At 39.5% G+C, this 15964-nt stretch overlaps 1 protein-coding gene across 2 annotated transcripts in view; it reads left to right on the top strand.

Annotated features, from left to right (window-relative positions):
* Positions 1 to 4474: 4474 nt before the first annotated feature.
* WARS2 (tryptophanyl tRNA synthetase 2, mitochondrial) overlaps positions 4475 to 15964 on the top strand; it is a 94485-nt gene continuing 82995 nt past the window's right edge. The window contains exon 1 of one of the 2 annotated variants that reach the window (XM_010847217.1): positions 4475 to 4581. In XM_010847217.1, the coding sequence (XP_010845519.1) occupies positions 4492 to 4581 (90 nt within the window). In that variant the 5' untranslated portion in view covers positions 4475 to 4491. The remainder of the gene's footprint in view (positions 4582 to 15964) is intronic. The other variant, XM_010847218.1, reaches the window with a different exon arrangement.

The following is a 15964-nucleotide window of genomic DNA, read 5'->3' on the forward strand; positions in this document are numbered from 1 at the left end:
TGGAGAGAAAATATAGAAAACAAACAGGAATCCCAGGGCCTGTAACACCCTCATATAAAGAGTCTTCCAATATTGCACACAAAGAATTCTACAGGTAATGCAGTCAGTTGTCCAAAGATCAATAAATCAATCACTTATGTCTATTCTGGCTTTCCCATCCTTACCACCTTCTCCCAACCCTGCTCAAAATGTCTTCACTGTTGTACACTAAGAAAGAGTCCTTAAGGTAAGAAGTTGAATCTGAAAAAGACTATGACCTTGATCCTTAAACTTAAGAAAAAGATACTTTGAGAAAAATTCTACTTTCCAATCCACATTACCTAGCCTCTCCCTTGATTTTTGCTAGATGATATCTTTCAGGAAAAAAGTGATAGTACTGCACCCTTAAAACCCTAGCTTTCCTAAAGACCAGATAAGCCTCCTAATTACTACCTTCACTCAAAGAAGATGCTACAACCTGCACTTTCCCCAAAAAAACTACTAGGGAAAAACAGCATCTTTGAATGTTAGGGAAGGAAAGATGAGCCCATCAACCCTCTAAGATTCAGCCATTTATTTACTCTGAGTTTGAAGTATGACAAGGATGTGCCCTTAGGTAAAACTGTCCCCTGCTTGGACCAGCATCAGTCTTAGCTCCTTTAGCTTCACAGTGGTGTCACTTAAACTAGAGCACTCAACTGGAGAACAAATTCTTCCTATTTCTGCTCTTATCTGTTGTGTGATTTTCAGCAAGGTACTGAGTATCTCCGGACCAGTTTCATTAGATATAAAATGAGGTACAGAACTACAATTAAACCAAAAGTATAAAAGAACATTGTCCAAATCACTGTTATTATTTCCCACGTATTTTAGTGACTCTTGGAAGCTATCTCACTCTAAGGCAGACTCTGCCTCAATTCGATTTAGATCATAATAAAATGAGTCCAGCAAAAGATGGTATGGCCAGAGAACTGTGGTTGTCTCTCCAGATTACGAAGAAAAAGGTTTGCCTTCATTGTGCAATCTCTTCCTTTGTATTTGAAAAACATATTCCATATAAATGAAAGGTCAGAGGTGAATGGACTGTGCTTCAAGTAAGTTTTGAACATAGATGCCATCTAGTCTTTGCATTCTGCAAAATTCTTCTTTAAGTGAATAAATGTGTAGGGTAACTCTCCATTACCTTGATCAGCATCTAATACCAACCTGACACTTAGAATTAAATTAGAGAAAACAAAATTGGATACTTTGAGACTTGAGGGCTTATTACACTACAAGAGCTAAGACTGGACTTAAACTCTTTCCTTATCCCATTTAAATCTAACAAGATATAAACTCTCCATTACTGAGGAATAGAGGTGTGTCTACAGAGGTGGAGGTTTCCCCTTGATGTTCTTGGACAAGGAAACCTAATCCTTTCTTCTGACACACATGGTTGCAATAGAAAGCCTTCCCCAACTGCCAGTCTGGTTTTAATCTATTGTTTCAAGCAAGATGGGATTTGCGGGGAATGTTAAGGAAAGAGCAAAATTACCAGAACTTACTATAAAAGTGTTGATGAGAAATCAAATTTTAAACAAGCATTCAAAAGTGTAAGCATGAACATATGTAGACGTACAGTGCACGCTACAAGTGTTAGACAATAAAAGGTTTTAATTGTAAGTATATCTAAAGTCTGCTTTTAATACATTTATATCTCATTTTACTAAAGCTCTTTGGCTTACCAAATGATAACCATGGTAAAATAATGCCAATAAATATAGTGGCACCTCATTTAAAAAACACTGTTGCACAATGAAATACTCTGTAAGAGAACTTCCCATGTAATCAAACTAACCCTGCCTTATACAAACCTTTAAAATGTTAACCATTTTACAGAGAAATTTGTCCAAAAGTTACAAATTTTTCTTTAAAAGAGACACTGAATAACAAATCTTTCCCTGAAGATTCAGGATTAAGGTTTAAAATACTTATTAAAATATGCTGAATATACTGCACTTCTTAGAAGAGCAGAAGATGGTGAGCTTTCTGGTGACACTTTCACCAACACCAAAAGGTTTCAGAATGTCATTGTGAAAAAGTGTAAAAGCAGACAAAATTAGCTTGCTTTCAATAGTGTCTTTTCTGCTGTCAATTGTCCCTTCTGTATAAAAGTATATCAACCTATCAATTATTTGCTTGCCTCCTTTGTCAAACTAAAATTTATATTTAAAATGTGTGCCTACTCTGTGCAAGGTATTACATACTAGATGCTAAGGAAATTTAAGAAATACAAAAGGAATCACCATGCTGGTTGAGTGACCTGAGTTACCAGATCACCACTCTGGTGGGAAACACAATTTATTCTATGTTTGAAAAGAACTTTTATTTTTTGAGGTATAGCTGATTTATGTTAATTTCAGGAGTACAGCAAAATGGTTGGGATATATATATGTGTGTACATATTCTATGCACATGCATATATGATATATATATATATATGTATATGTATACTAGTTGCTCAGTTGTGTCTGACTCATTGCAACCCCATGGACTGTAGTCTGCTAGGCTTCTCTGTCCATGGAATTCTCCAGGCAAGAATAACTGGAGTGGGTTGCCATTCCCTTCTCCAAGGGATCTTCCCAACTCAGGGATTGAAGCCAGGTCTCCTGCATTGCAGGCAGATTCTTTACCATCTGAGCTACCTGGGAAGCCCCTATACACACACACACACACACACACACACATTTTTTAGAAGATTTTTTCCCCCTTGTAGTTACAAAAGATTCAGCACCCTGTGCTATACAGTAGGTCTTTAAGAAAAGAACTTACTTTTAAAAAATATATACTGAAGTGATTACACTGCTGCTGTCCTGACAGACCTTCTTCAATGGAAGCATGTCTTGGAAATATGTCCCATGAAAATATCATCAGTCATGTTGAGTCTCCAGAGATAAAAGACTAAACTTAACTGTTGGAGGAAGTAGAGTGGGCAGATCCTGTGACAGCTTTCTGCCAAAACCCTCCTCTTCAACTGTTAGGCTTTATCTTATAATCCAGATGGCTGAGGATGTTAGAAGTTCAATTTTACTAATTCCTAGGGTCATTAAATCTAATTAATAATATACCAGTAAAAAAAAAAAACCATGTTTTATAATGTTAATGCTTTACTGTACACATGAGTATAAAACCAAGGCATTTATAAAACTGCATGTTTATAAGTTCACATCTTTATAAAGATCAATCATCACTTCTGCTGGCAAGGTCTCTTTCCTGGGTTTCAGTAATATCACATTTGGGGGATTTTTAAACACATTTTGGCAACCCCCTTCAATTTCTATCATCTGACTACTTTTATTCCACAAACTCTACCTCCTAGTCTCAAAGGTTTTCTTGGATTCAATTACCATCTGTTTTGTAGCTCAGACCTCTTTCCTGAGGTCCAGACCTATCTATCTAATTGGTGCCATATTTTCAAGTACTACAAGCACCTCATATTTAACAGAGACAACCAAACAGATTAGTTCTGTCGAAGAACGAGACTTGATTTCCTTAGTGTTTTTGTTTGTTCTTTTTGCCCTCATTCCTATGATTCCTTCTCTGCTTACTTCTGAATTACATCAATTATGCTTGAACTTCACCAGTACTCTGTACCTCTCTTACGAAATTTTTATTGAAGGGTTTTAGTTGAATAGTTTTGTCTTTGTTAATTTCAGTTCCATTAAGTGTATCGGTATCTTTTTATGTCCTGCATTTATCTCCTACCTCTCCCTAATGAATAAATACAATAAAACACATAAATGAATTCTAACGAATCTTTCCCAATATTTTTACTGACAGATTTTTGGGTACATTAACAGAGGTAGGAGTACCCTGTTAACTCTTCTCATAATTTAAGCTAAAACTCAAAACCCTTTCTTCTATCAAGTATCTCCTTCCTTCTGAAGTCTTCTTTAGGGGAGGCTGAAGCACCACAGTCTTTACCATCCCACTTTCCCAATGTTGGCATTTACTTCTTTAACACCTAAAACAGTGCATCATTTATCTGCTACCCCATACACTACTTGAAGGCAAGATGTGTCTTTGCACTTTCAATACCTAGCAGACGGCCGGGTTCAGCAAACGTTTGCAGATCACCTGCATTAACGAGGCCACATAGCTCTCAAAAAACCACCTGCTGCCCTCTAAGAGGATTAGGGAGGTCCCACTGCAAGAGAAACTTCTTAAATGCTTGCCTCAGGACGGTTAGGATCCGAAAGGCTTTTTGACTTTCTTCCAGTTTAAAACTGTTACTAATATCTCGTCCTTCAAGAAACCTGCGCAAATACTAGGTCTCCATGGCATAAACTAAAGTCAAGACACATCCGGATCCTAATCCACAGCTGCTCTGCGAATGCCGGACTCCCACCACACTCCAGCTCAGAGGACCGCCCAGAGAGCAAGGGCGCATGCGCAGCAAGCAAACGCGCTGAGAATCTGGGATTTCCTCTGACCAGATGTCACTCAAGACAAGACGGCTCCGCCCTTTTCAAGATGGCGCTGCACTCAATGCGGAAAGCGCGTGAGTGCTGGAACTTCATCCGGGCACTTCATCAAGGACCCGACGCTGCTCCCGTTCCCCAGGTAACCAATGCTCGCCCTTCTTCCGCCGGTTTCCCATCTCGCTAGGTCCTTCTCGCCCCTTTCCTCCCTCCTTTTGCTTCACCCTCCCCGTTTTCTCTGGAGAGTACCGAGCTCTTCCGTTCCTAAGGTTGATTCACCTAAGAGTGCCTTCCTACTCGGAGCGTGAGGACGTTGCAAGGATACGCGTGACGTAACGCGCCCCTGGTGGGAGGTGCGCGCCGCCGCTTGCCCACTTGGCCTTTGTACCTTAGTCTCTGGGCGCCGTAGCTCCACTGTTGCCGGGCAACCCGGGAAGCTCTTCCCTGTGTGAAGTTGTCAGACACCAGAGAGCGAGTCCATCTGGCACTGCCCTCGTCCTGATGTTTACTTTCCTTTCCCTAACAGTAAGCCAAGGGACCTGGCGGAGAAATTGGAGAAGACACCTCATTAGTAATTAGAATGTTTAAGGAGGTGCACCCTCATGGCATCCTCTCTCTGGCAGTGCGATACTTGAACAATGTCAGTGTACCTTCCACTCTATTTCTCCCCATTGTCCGGAAGCAGACCTGTATGTAGAAGGTTCTATGAAGGAATTTAAGCAAGCTTTCCAAAGGTGTGGTCCTGTCTGGTAGCACTGCTGTTACCAGGCTCCTCTGTCCATGGAATTCTCTAGGCAAGAATATTGGAGTGGGTTGCCATGCCCTCCTCCAGGGTATCTTCACAACCTAGGAACTGAACCCAAGGCTCCCGCATTGCAGGCGGATTCTTTACCATCTGAGCCACCAAGGAAGTGTGACATGACAAATCATTTTCTCTCTCTGGACTTCCTTTCTTCAGCAAAATGGGTGGAAGAAGGGTTAGACTGATGACAGTGTTACTTCACGCTTTGAAAAATGAGTGGCTCCACGATAACGAAGCCAAAGCAAAGCAGTGATATTAATTATCAAAACCCAGATATAAATTCAACTTGGTTTTCTAATCATCCCATAATTACTTAACTTTCTGTGCTTAAGTGTTCTTCATAGATATTGGCCTAACCAGATTCTTCTAAGAACAGAGGATATTACACTGGAAAGTTATTTATCAAAACAGTTATTTAAATGTTGTTTTAAATTTCAGGTGGCATAGTTAAGTAAGAATTGATTGCTACTTAGATAAATACAGCAAATATCCCTCTCTTTGAAGTTTGGAGATTTGATTCTGTAGTACCAGAATTGGTTGATTTCTGGGAATTCTTGGCGGTCCAGTGGTTAGGACTCTGAGGTTTCACTGCTGAGGGTGTGGGTTCAATCCCTGGTGGGAGAACTAAGATCCCACAAGCTGAGTGGGCGGGGAGATTTGGTTGATTACTATAGTTATATACTATATTTCTAGGTAATAGCATAATAAAACCTGTGAATCCAAAGTTACTAAATCTTAGACTCAAATTCCCTCTCATAACAAACTCAAGAGTTGTGAATGTCATGAGAAACAGAATCAAAGAGAAAAGGGAATCAAACTACAGTCTGCTAATGCTTGTCCCAGGAAGTTTAGGGCATTAAATCATTATAAACGCTAAAGAATAGAATTTGAAATCTCTACTATTGTTTCAGTGGCATTTATGAATACAGTTATCTTAATCAACTGTTAATCTAGATTGTTTCAAGATGTAGATTCTCCAAAATAGTGTTCTCAAACCTTTAATTTAGCTTTTGGTAGAATACAAATTAAATATACGAAAGAGCACTTCTTAAAGCATAATTCTACATGTAAATTTTAAAATTCTTTTTCAGATTCTTTTCCATTATGGCTTATTGCTGCATATGGGATGTAGTTCCCTGTGCTATACAGTAGGACCGTGTTGTTTATGTGTTTTATATATAGTAGTCTGTATTTGCTAATTCCAAATTCCTAATTTAGTCCTCCACTGCCTCCTGTAATTTTCAGTCATTAAAAATGATGGTTTGAAGGACTAGTGCAGTCTTTTGAAAGACCAATTGAGAAAAGGTACAAAATTACATTCACAGTGTCATAATATTATATTTGCAAATAAATATTTATGTAAGTATCTATGTACAGGAAAAAGGACTAGAAGGAAACAACTGTTCTTAACTTTTTTTGCTTTCTCTTTGGTCTTCCTAAGTAATGGATTAAAAGTGATTTAAGTGTTCTTCTTTAAGCTTTCTGTAGTTTTCACATGTTCTAAATTGAAGAGATACCACTCTCAGACCCAGAAACAAGTCTTAAAACATAAATCTTCAGATGAATGCATAGCCATCATATCATCTGTGCTATTGTAGATCTCTGAGGGAGAGTTTGTGGGACAGTACTTGTCCCACAGTGCTGTTATTTAAAATGGCCTTAGAAAAGTTATTAAAATGGCTTTAGAAAATGAAAAATTTATGGCCATTTTTCCCGTATGTATCTTCTTTTTCACTTGAAAAGCTTCCTTTGAAGTCAAAGAGATTTTGTGAACAGATGCAGAAATATGTGAAGGAAGAATTGGATTCTTAAACCAGATGCATTAGACACTTTTATGATATCTCATAACCTTTGTAGAAAACAAAAGTTATTTTGCAGGGCTATAATATAATGAAAAGAAATGTGTATTTATCACATGAATGATTCTATCAACAAGTAAGAAATAGCAATTTGCTTCTTATTAGTTTTGGCTGTACAGTCACTTCCTGAGGTGAGAAGCAAAAGTGGATGAACCGTGGCAGTACTTTGCCAGAGTATTGAGATTCATAGGTTGTTTTAATGATTTCCTATGAAAGCAAAATCTTGGTTAATAACCATGGCATTGGGGACCTTCAGTTATCTCAAGAGGAGGCTTTTGCCCTTCAAGGCTAAATGTAGAATCAAGTTTAAAATGAAAGCTAGAGAGAAAACAGAAATAATAGTGTATCAAGCCTTACTCATTATGAATGTCTACAATTTATATGAAAGCGGTTTATTTTGCCAGGTGTTACCTGACAGGAAACCAGTGAAGTCTGACAAGATGAGAGTAGTCACAGAGTCAGAGGAATGAAGATCTGACATTTTATGTTTAAACACTGATGGCATTAGGTAAATTTAAGCCTGTCATCTTTGACCAAACCAAGAATCCACACTTACTTAAGCACTAACTTATGATTGTATTGTGCAAAGAGTGAAATATTGATGGTTAGTAGACTTTTGCAAGAATATTTGTGATCATTCAGGTGAAGTATAAAATGTCCACATTTTATCACTGTTGAACAACACACTTCTTATTAGCTGTCCCATCCTGGATTTGGCCCAGTATTAACATACTGTTTCTACTGTTTATGGTCACTAAATGTGACCTATGGTTATTCAATGAAGGAATCATGCCTGCCAAAAAATAGGCAATGTATTAGATTTTAGATCTTGTGTTTAGTTCTTACAACAAGTCTTTTTTTAAAATCGCTCTTTTTTAAAAAGCATTAAAAAAAATCATTTGGGATAAAGAGTCGCAAAATGAGTACAGAGCATTCCTGTATATGCTTCACCAAGCAGCTTCATCTTGCATAATATACTTACCAAAGCCAAGAAATTAACATGGGACAATTTCAAATTTCACCGATTTTTCCACTAGTCTCCTGGCTTAGGATCAAATCCGGGATCCCATACTGCATTTAGTTGTCATGCCTCCCCCAGTCAATGGCACTTCCTCAGTCTTTCATGACCTTGGCCTTTTTGAAGAGAATTGGTTAATTATTTTGTAGAATGTCTCTCAGTTTGAGTTTGTCTGATATTTTTCTCATTAGACTGAGGTTAGACAAGAATCCTCTAGAATACTTCCTAACAAGGCTTTAAGATAGGTATTAACACCTTATTTTAAGCATCCAGAAGTAGACTTTAGTTAAGTAACTTGCCTAATGTCACAAAGCTAATTAATTATGGAATTAGGATGGTAAAATTGACTGTTAGCATTTCATTTCATATTTTGCAATTAGTATTTGTTGTTAGAGATTTCTGTGATCTTAATGGCATTAAATTGGGATAGTGTTCCCAGTGACTCTTCCCTTTAGCTTTTCTCTGCCTTGTCCATTGTCTGTCCAATCGGCAGCATGAACTAATCAGCCTGGAAAGCTGTCAGGACTGCTATGACCCTCTGGAAATTGTGCTAGCTGCTCACTGTGCCAGTTTGATTTGGCTACCTCCTCTCTGTGCTTTTCTTAAATAAGGATGTTGCGTGGATGCACTCTAAAGTTCCTTTTAAGCTCAGTCTATGAGTCCATTTGGTTTTTTTTTTTTGGCTGTGGTGGGTCTTCATTAACTACACGTGGGCTTTTCTCTAGCTGCGGTGAGCAGAGGCTCCTCTTCTCTGTGCTGCCCGTGGCTTCTCTTGATGCAGAGGATGGGGCTTTGGATGCATGGGTTTAGTTACCCTGCACCATGTGGAATCCTCCTGGACCAAGGGTCAAACCTGTATCCCCTGCATTGACAGGCAGATTCTTAACCACTGGACCACCAGGGAAGTTCCGAGTCCATTTGTTTAAAATGCTATCTAGGTTAATTTTCCTCGTGAACTGACTTAGCTTATTCAAAACAATAGTATTTAAAAATCTTTTAAAATCTCTTTGTGTAGCTGATGAAAACTGAGGGTAACTGCTGAAAATACAGAAAGAAAGTATGAATCAATGCTGAGCATTTATGCTAGCAGCCACAGTCAGGAAATGCTGAAAAAGGTGAGGCTGCTGACTGCCAGCATCTTTCTCAGTATACCTATTGCATGTCTACAGGTTACAGAACTGTCTGTGGAGGCTTATGCAAATGTGTGTGTGTGTGAGAGAGCACGTGCATGCTAAGTTGCTTCAGTGGTGTCCAACTCTTTGCAACCCTATGGATTGTAGCCTGTCAGGCTCCTCTGTCCATTGGATTCTCCAGGCAAGAGTACTGGAATTGGTTGCCATGCCCTCCTCCAGGGGATCTTCTCAACCCAGGGATCAAACCTGCATCTCTTACATCTCCTGCATTGGCAGGCAGGTTCTTTACCAGTAATGCCAACTGGGAAGTCTCTTTCTATATATATCTATACACACACACATATAATATATCTATTTGTATATTTAAGCATGTATGTATGCATATCCTATCTTTCAGAGAGGGAACTAACATTTAGCTAAGGCCTGTTATGTGCTAAGCCTTCTTGCTATGTACTATACAGCTTTATCTTATTTACTTCTCACAAAAATCCTGTAAATATTATTCTATCCATTTTGTAAAACTGGAAACTAAGGTTTAAAGAGGTTAGGAAATATTCCCATCAGAGAGTTGGTAAATGGCAGTGCCAGGATTCCCACTCAGCCTTTCCTGAGCTCTTCCCACTTGACCAGTGATCTCTTATCAAATAAAATCCTATATGAATCCCTCTTAGATAAAGCAGATAAAAGTAGAGCATTTTTCTCAGAATGGGTGAAAATAATTGCAAATGAAGCAATTGACAAAGGACTAATCTCCAAAATATATTACTACAAGCAGCTCATGCAGCTCAATATCAGAAAAACAACGCAATCAAAAATGGGAGAAGACCTAAACAGACATTTCTCCAAAGAAGACATTCAGATGGCCAATAAACACAAACAATGCTCAACATTGCTCATTATTAGAGAAATGCAAATCAAAACTACAATGAGGTATCACCTCCTACCAGTCAGAACAGACATCATCAAAAAATGTACAAGCAATAAATGCTGAAGAGGATGTGGAAAAAAGGGAACCGTCTTGCACAGTTGGCGGAAATGTAAACTGATAAAACCACAGTGGAGAATAGTATGGAGATTTCTTTAAAAAATATAGGAATAAAACTACCATATGACCCAGCAGTCCCACAACTTGGCATATACCCAGAGAAAGCCATAATTCAAAAAGACACACGTACCACAGTGTTCATTGCAGCACTACTTACTATTTGCAGCAGCTAGGACATGGAAGCAATCTAGGTACCCATCGACAAATGAATGGATAAAGAAATTGGGGTACATATGTACAATGGAATATTACTCGGACATAAAAAGGGATGAATTAGAGTCAGTTCCAGTGAGGTGGATGAACCTAGAGCCTGTTATACAGAGTGACGTGAATCAGAAAGAGAAAAATACTGTCTTAGTGAATATATACGGAATCTAGGGAAAATGGTAATGATGAACCTGTCTAAAGGGCAGAAATAGAGACAGAGAGCAGAGGACACAGAGGGTTGGACAAATTGAGATAGTAGCTTTGGAACATATACATTACCATGTGTGAAATAGATAGCCAGTGGGAAGCTGCTCTTAAAACACAGGGAACTCAACCCAGTGCTCTGTGACAACCTAGGAGAGTAGGAAGAAGATTCAAGAGGGAGGGTACATATGTATACTTATGACTGAGTCATGTTGTCATATGGCAAAAACTAGCAAAACATTGTAAAGCAATTATGCTCCAATTAAAAATGAAAAGAACTTTTCTGACTTAAGAAATACTAAAGTAGCTATGGCCCCACTTGCTTGGCCCCTCCTTCCCTCCACACACAACCAGGGACTGCTAAGACGGTGCCACGGTGTCTTGGATTTCTTAAGATAAAGTTTGAAAAATACTTCATCTTCCTTAAATATCCAAGTGGGTTTGTTGGCTTAGGACCACATATGATGGATGGATTTTTAAGGGGCTGCTCTATAAATGAGTTTATATGTATGTATTTTATTAATAAAATGCAACCTTTTTCCATTTATCTTAAGCTAGAGTATTTGAGATAATAGCAGTCAGTTTTCTTTCCTTTCTTCTTTCTTTTCTAGCTTCTTTCATCCAAACACAGTTTGCTTCTGCATAATATGCAGGTGCTTATGCACAGCCTAGCCTCTGTGCATGCGTGCTACGTTGCTTCAGCTGTGTCTGACTCTTTGTGAGCCTATGGATTGTAGCCCGCCAGGCTCCTCTGTCCATGGGATTCTCCAGGCAAGAATACTGGAGTGGGTTGCCATGCCTTCCTCCAGGGGATCTTCCCCACCCAGGAATCGAGCCCAGATCTCTTATGTCTCCTGCACTGGCAGGCAAGTTGTTCACCACTCACCTGGCCTCTAGCCACCTCCCAAAGAGTACTTTCTTCAGCTCTGCTCTTGATCCTGTTTTACCACCACCTATCAGGGGTTCAGGAATCTCTCTTCTATCAGCATGAGGCCTAAGCCTTCCTCCTGAATTTCCACAGGATAAATGTACAGGCTTACGATAGAAGCTGCTCTGCCCATGTGAGGCACTAGATGCAGAAAGATAATGTATAGGCACAGAGGTGATACACTGACTCCAGCATGACTGACTTTAACCCTGCTCAGGCATTAACAGTTTTCTGTCTGTATCATTTCTTAGCAGTGAAAGTGAAGTGTCCGACTCTTTGCAACCCCATGAACTGTAGCCTACCAGGCTCCTCTGTCCACAGAATTTTCTAGGCAAGAGTACTGGGGTGGGTTGCCATTTCCTTCTCCAGGGGATCTTCCCAATCCAGGGATCAAACCCAGGTCTCCCACATTATAGGCAGATGCTTTACCGTCTCAGCCACTAGGGAAGTCATACCCTACCTCTTATTCCCAGTCAGAAGCTTACACTTTTTCTTAACTACCCTGTTTACTGAGCAAAGCAGGGTCATATCTAGGTTCATCCCACCCCATCATCTGACTGTTTATGGTCTTGTAATCATTTACCAAAATTCATCTACAGCTCTGTTTTTTCTTTGGCACAGTCTTCCTCGCATTGAGCCTACTTCTGGTTGGCTAAGAACTGCATTGTCGACTTTGCTTTTGTCTCTTCAAAAGCACAGTTGACCACCCTGATTTCTAACCCACAGAGGTTCTCTCAATTTCCACTTTTACATTCCCTGCCCTCTAGGCTGGGACACCAACCAGTGGACAGACAGAGATGTCAGTTTCTCCTTTGCATTCCTGTCCTGGTGTTCTAGTGAAATTCTTCAGTCCCAGGTAACTCCACTGTGGATGGAGCCCCTAATGACCTTGGTTACACTGCTTCTCGTTTAAGGTTCTTGGGATAATGATTGTAGATTTTTCATCAGTGCTTTCAGAAACATAATATAACATAGCATATCACAAATAACAATTTTCAAGTGGAATCTGTTATTTTCATTAATAATATTCTGCTCTAATATAACACTTTGTAGTTTTCAGAATGCTTCCCATATTCTCCTTTAATCTTGAGGACAACATGCAATGTTTTGTTATTTAGTTATCTAAAATTTTTCCTTATTGATTAAATTTTCATTGTATCTTCCTATTTTTTTTATTATCACCATCATTTATTGTTAGAAGAATCCACTGTATATTTATTTGCCTTTCTCTAAAAAATAAGACAAAAAATTAGCTTCTATGGAACAACACATGGCCTTTTTAAACAGTCAGTTCTACATGTATTTCAGCAGGTAGGAAAACTTTTTAAAACAAAAGTATCCATGTTCTTTCAGTTATCCAAAATCTTGGAATTGTGGAGGCAAGCTTCAAGTGTGTTTCCTTGTAATATATATCCAAAGGAGGGTATGACTTTACAAATGCGTTCTTTAGTAACTAATAGTACATATATTAGTATGTACTAATATATTGAGCATAATAAATTGAGCATCAGTGCATGCTTAATTTAGGATGATAAAAATAACTGGAACCAAATCAGCACAATATGAAGCTGTCCTGAGGTTGAATGTAACAATTCCCAGAAAAGAAGCCTGGTGATATTGACAGTTTCAATGATGAAATTTTCACCTCCCAGCAGCGGGGGTTTCTTGGAACTGTTTACATATTCAGTATTAGGACATTGCTAAAAAAGATAAACTGAGACACAGGATGGAGTCACCTTTGACCTGAGGCTCAGGCTGAGGACACAGAGGGGACCTGGCCATTCTCTGGAGCTCTCAACCAGCCGGGCCCAACTTTGAGCTGAAGCACAGGGAACTCCTGAGCAGTAGGCTATTAAAAGCCACACAGCTCTTCTATGCTTGTCCTTTGTTTCTTCTTGGAAAGACTTTGTTCACTCTAGATATACATGTTTCTAGAGCAAAGAATGTTCAGAATTGTGCTTGGCCCTCGAAGAATTTTATTTATTTTTTACCAGTTCTGTAACTATGATGAATTAAATAAGTAAATGTCAGTATCCTTTAAAGTTTTAGTTCAAGAGGTATTATTTTCTTATTTGTACTAAAATTAATTCAATGTTTAATTCATTTTGGGACCCTGGTCTGATGGGACTGTGACCATTTCAGTTATTATGGAATATGATGAGAAGGGAAATGATACCAGCACACTTTTATTGAGTGTTTACCATGTACCATGCATTGTTTGAAGCACTTGACACGCATTAGCTTGTTTAATCCTAACAATGCAATGAGGTCATTGTTAATATTAGCCCCATTTTACAGATGAAGCTACTGAGAGGTTAAGTAGCTCACCCAAGGTCACATAGCAAGTATCAGACCCAAGATGGCAACCCTAGGCAGTACTGATTCCAAATTCTGTGTACTAAATGTATTAAACGACATTAAATTCTGAAGCAAATTACCCGTGTTAATACGCTGATAACTGCCATGCAAACTTTTAAATCTGTTCTGTGAAAGTCACTTATATATCTTGCCATGATAACATGCAGAGTAGAAATTATAAATCATCCTCTGTTGTTGCTGAACTTACAGTCTTGTTTGGCTCAATGAGTTATGAGAAAGGAGCAAAGCTGTCTTATAAATTTATCTCCGTGTCTCTCTTTGGCTACTGCCACTAGGATTACCCTGTGTAAAATAAGGGCTTTTAACACATAAGTCCCTAGGTGCATGTAGGAAGTTGTGTTTATACACAGTCTATAGCTGCAAGGTCAACCTGTGCACAGCCCTGCAGGCAGAGGGGAGGTGGTGAGTGCTGAAGCTTATGGATGGCCAGGGGACCACTATCTAGGGTCTAGTTGGGATTTATGGCTAGAATGCTTTCTTCAAAAATAACAGAGGTGCAAAATGAGAAGATGGGAAAGATTAAAGTAATTAGTGTTGTGGGGCATTTCTACAAGGAATGAGTAAGAATTTGATTCTAAAAGATTCTCATTCCAAAAAGTTCTTAGAGTCTATTATAAGTTGAAGTGTTATTACTAATTAGTATATTAGTTGGGATGCTGTTGAGGCTTCACAATTAGCAACATTGAATAGAATTTATTTTACACACCAGACAAAGGGCTTCTCATGAACCTTTCCTTATAACTCCCACAAACAGAGACTTTGCATGGACCATTCTATTTTATATTCATTCAGCCTCACTCTTTACTCTAATAGTTTGAGCCCCTTTTGGGGAGCAGGAGAATGTAATTGTGAAGGGAAATGGAGCTGTTTACTTAAATCCCTGATTTGGATTCCTGTCCTCCCAGGGGGAGAATGGTCTGAGCAGCCAGTTCATAAATTTACTGGAAGAGAAAAGAGCCTCTTGGGTTGGGGGTAAGTGTGCAGCGTGAAGGTGGAGTCCCAAGGGAGATGTTAAGGGCCAGATGATGTGGAGCCCTTGCCAATTCTGGGGAGAGAGCCAGGTTGGCCCTCCGTGGATACTGGTTACCTGGCCATCTTGGTTGGGAAGGAAATTCCTTCTGTGCAGGCAATATTGGCTTCTCCCATGGCTGGCAAGTTTCCAGGCACCCCCATGCTGCCAAGCTGTGAAACTCAGTAACCCAGAGAAGCCAGTGTCTAGAGACTCAACAGCCATACATACATTACACTTGTCATCTTAAACTTGACTGACCTCTCACGAAGAGGAAGTGTGGTAAAGCAGAAGGGACACGACTTTCAGGATCAGTCAGATTACATGCTAACTGTGTGATGTCAGGCAAGTTATGCAACCTCACTATACCTCAGTTTCCTCATCTGCAAAGTATTAATAGTAATACTCACATGGTAAAACTTCTATGTGGATTCAAAATTCTATCATATGTGTAAAGTCCCTTGGCCAGTGCACAACACCTGGTGGGTCCTCTGTGCTTTATGATGGTTATGTCTTCAATAATATATAATTCTTCTCACCTACTTTGCTCTCCTTTACCTCTTACCAATCTTAAGAACCTTGTGATTCTTCTCATTTCCACACTATCCTTCCCCTTCAGTTCAGTTCAGTTCAGTCGCTCAGTCGTGTCCAACTCTTTGCGACCCCATGAATCGCGGCACGCCAGGCCTCCCTGTCCATCACCAACTCGCGGAGTTCACCCAGACTCACGTCCATCGAGTCGGTGATGCCATCCAGCCATCTCATCCTTTGTCATCCCCTTCTCCTCCTGCCCCCAGTCCCTCCCAGCATCAGAGTCTTTTCCAATGAGTCAACTCTTCGCATGAGGTGGCCAAAGTATTGGAGTTTCAGCTTTAGCATCATTCCTTCCAAAGAACATCCAGGGCTGATCTCCTTTAGAATGGACTGGTTGGATCTGCTTG

Source organism: Bison bison, unplaced genomic scaffold (genome assembly GCF_000754665.1).
Source record: "Bison bison bison isolate TAMUID 2011002044 unplaced genomic scaffold, Bison_UMD1.0 scf7180017864247, whole genome shotgun sequence".
In the NCBI taxonomy this organism is placed as follows: Eukaryota; Metazoa; Chordata; class Mammalia; order Artiodactyla; family Bovidae; genus Bison; species Bison bison.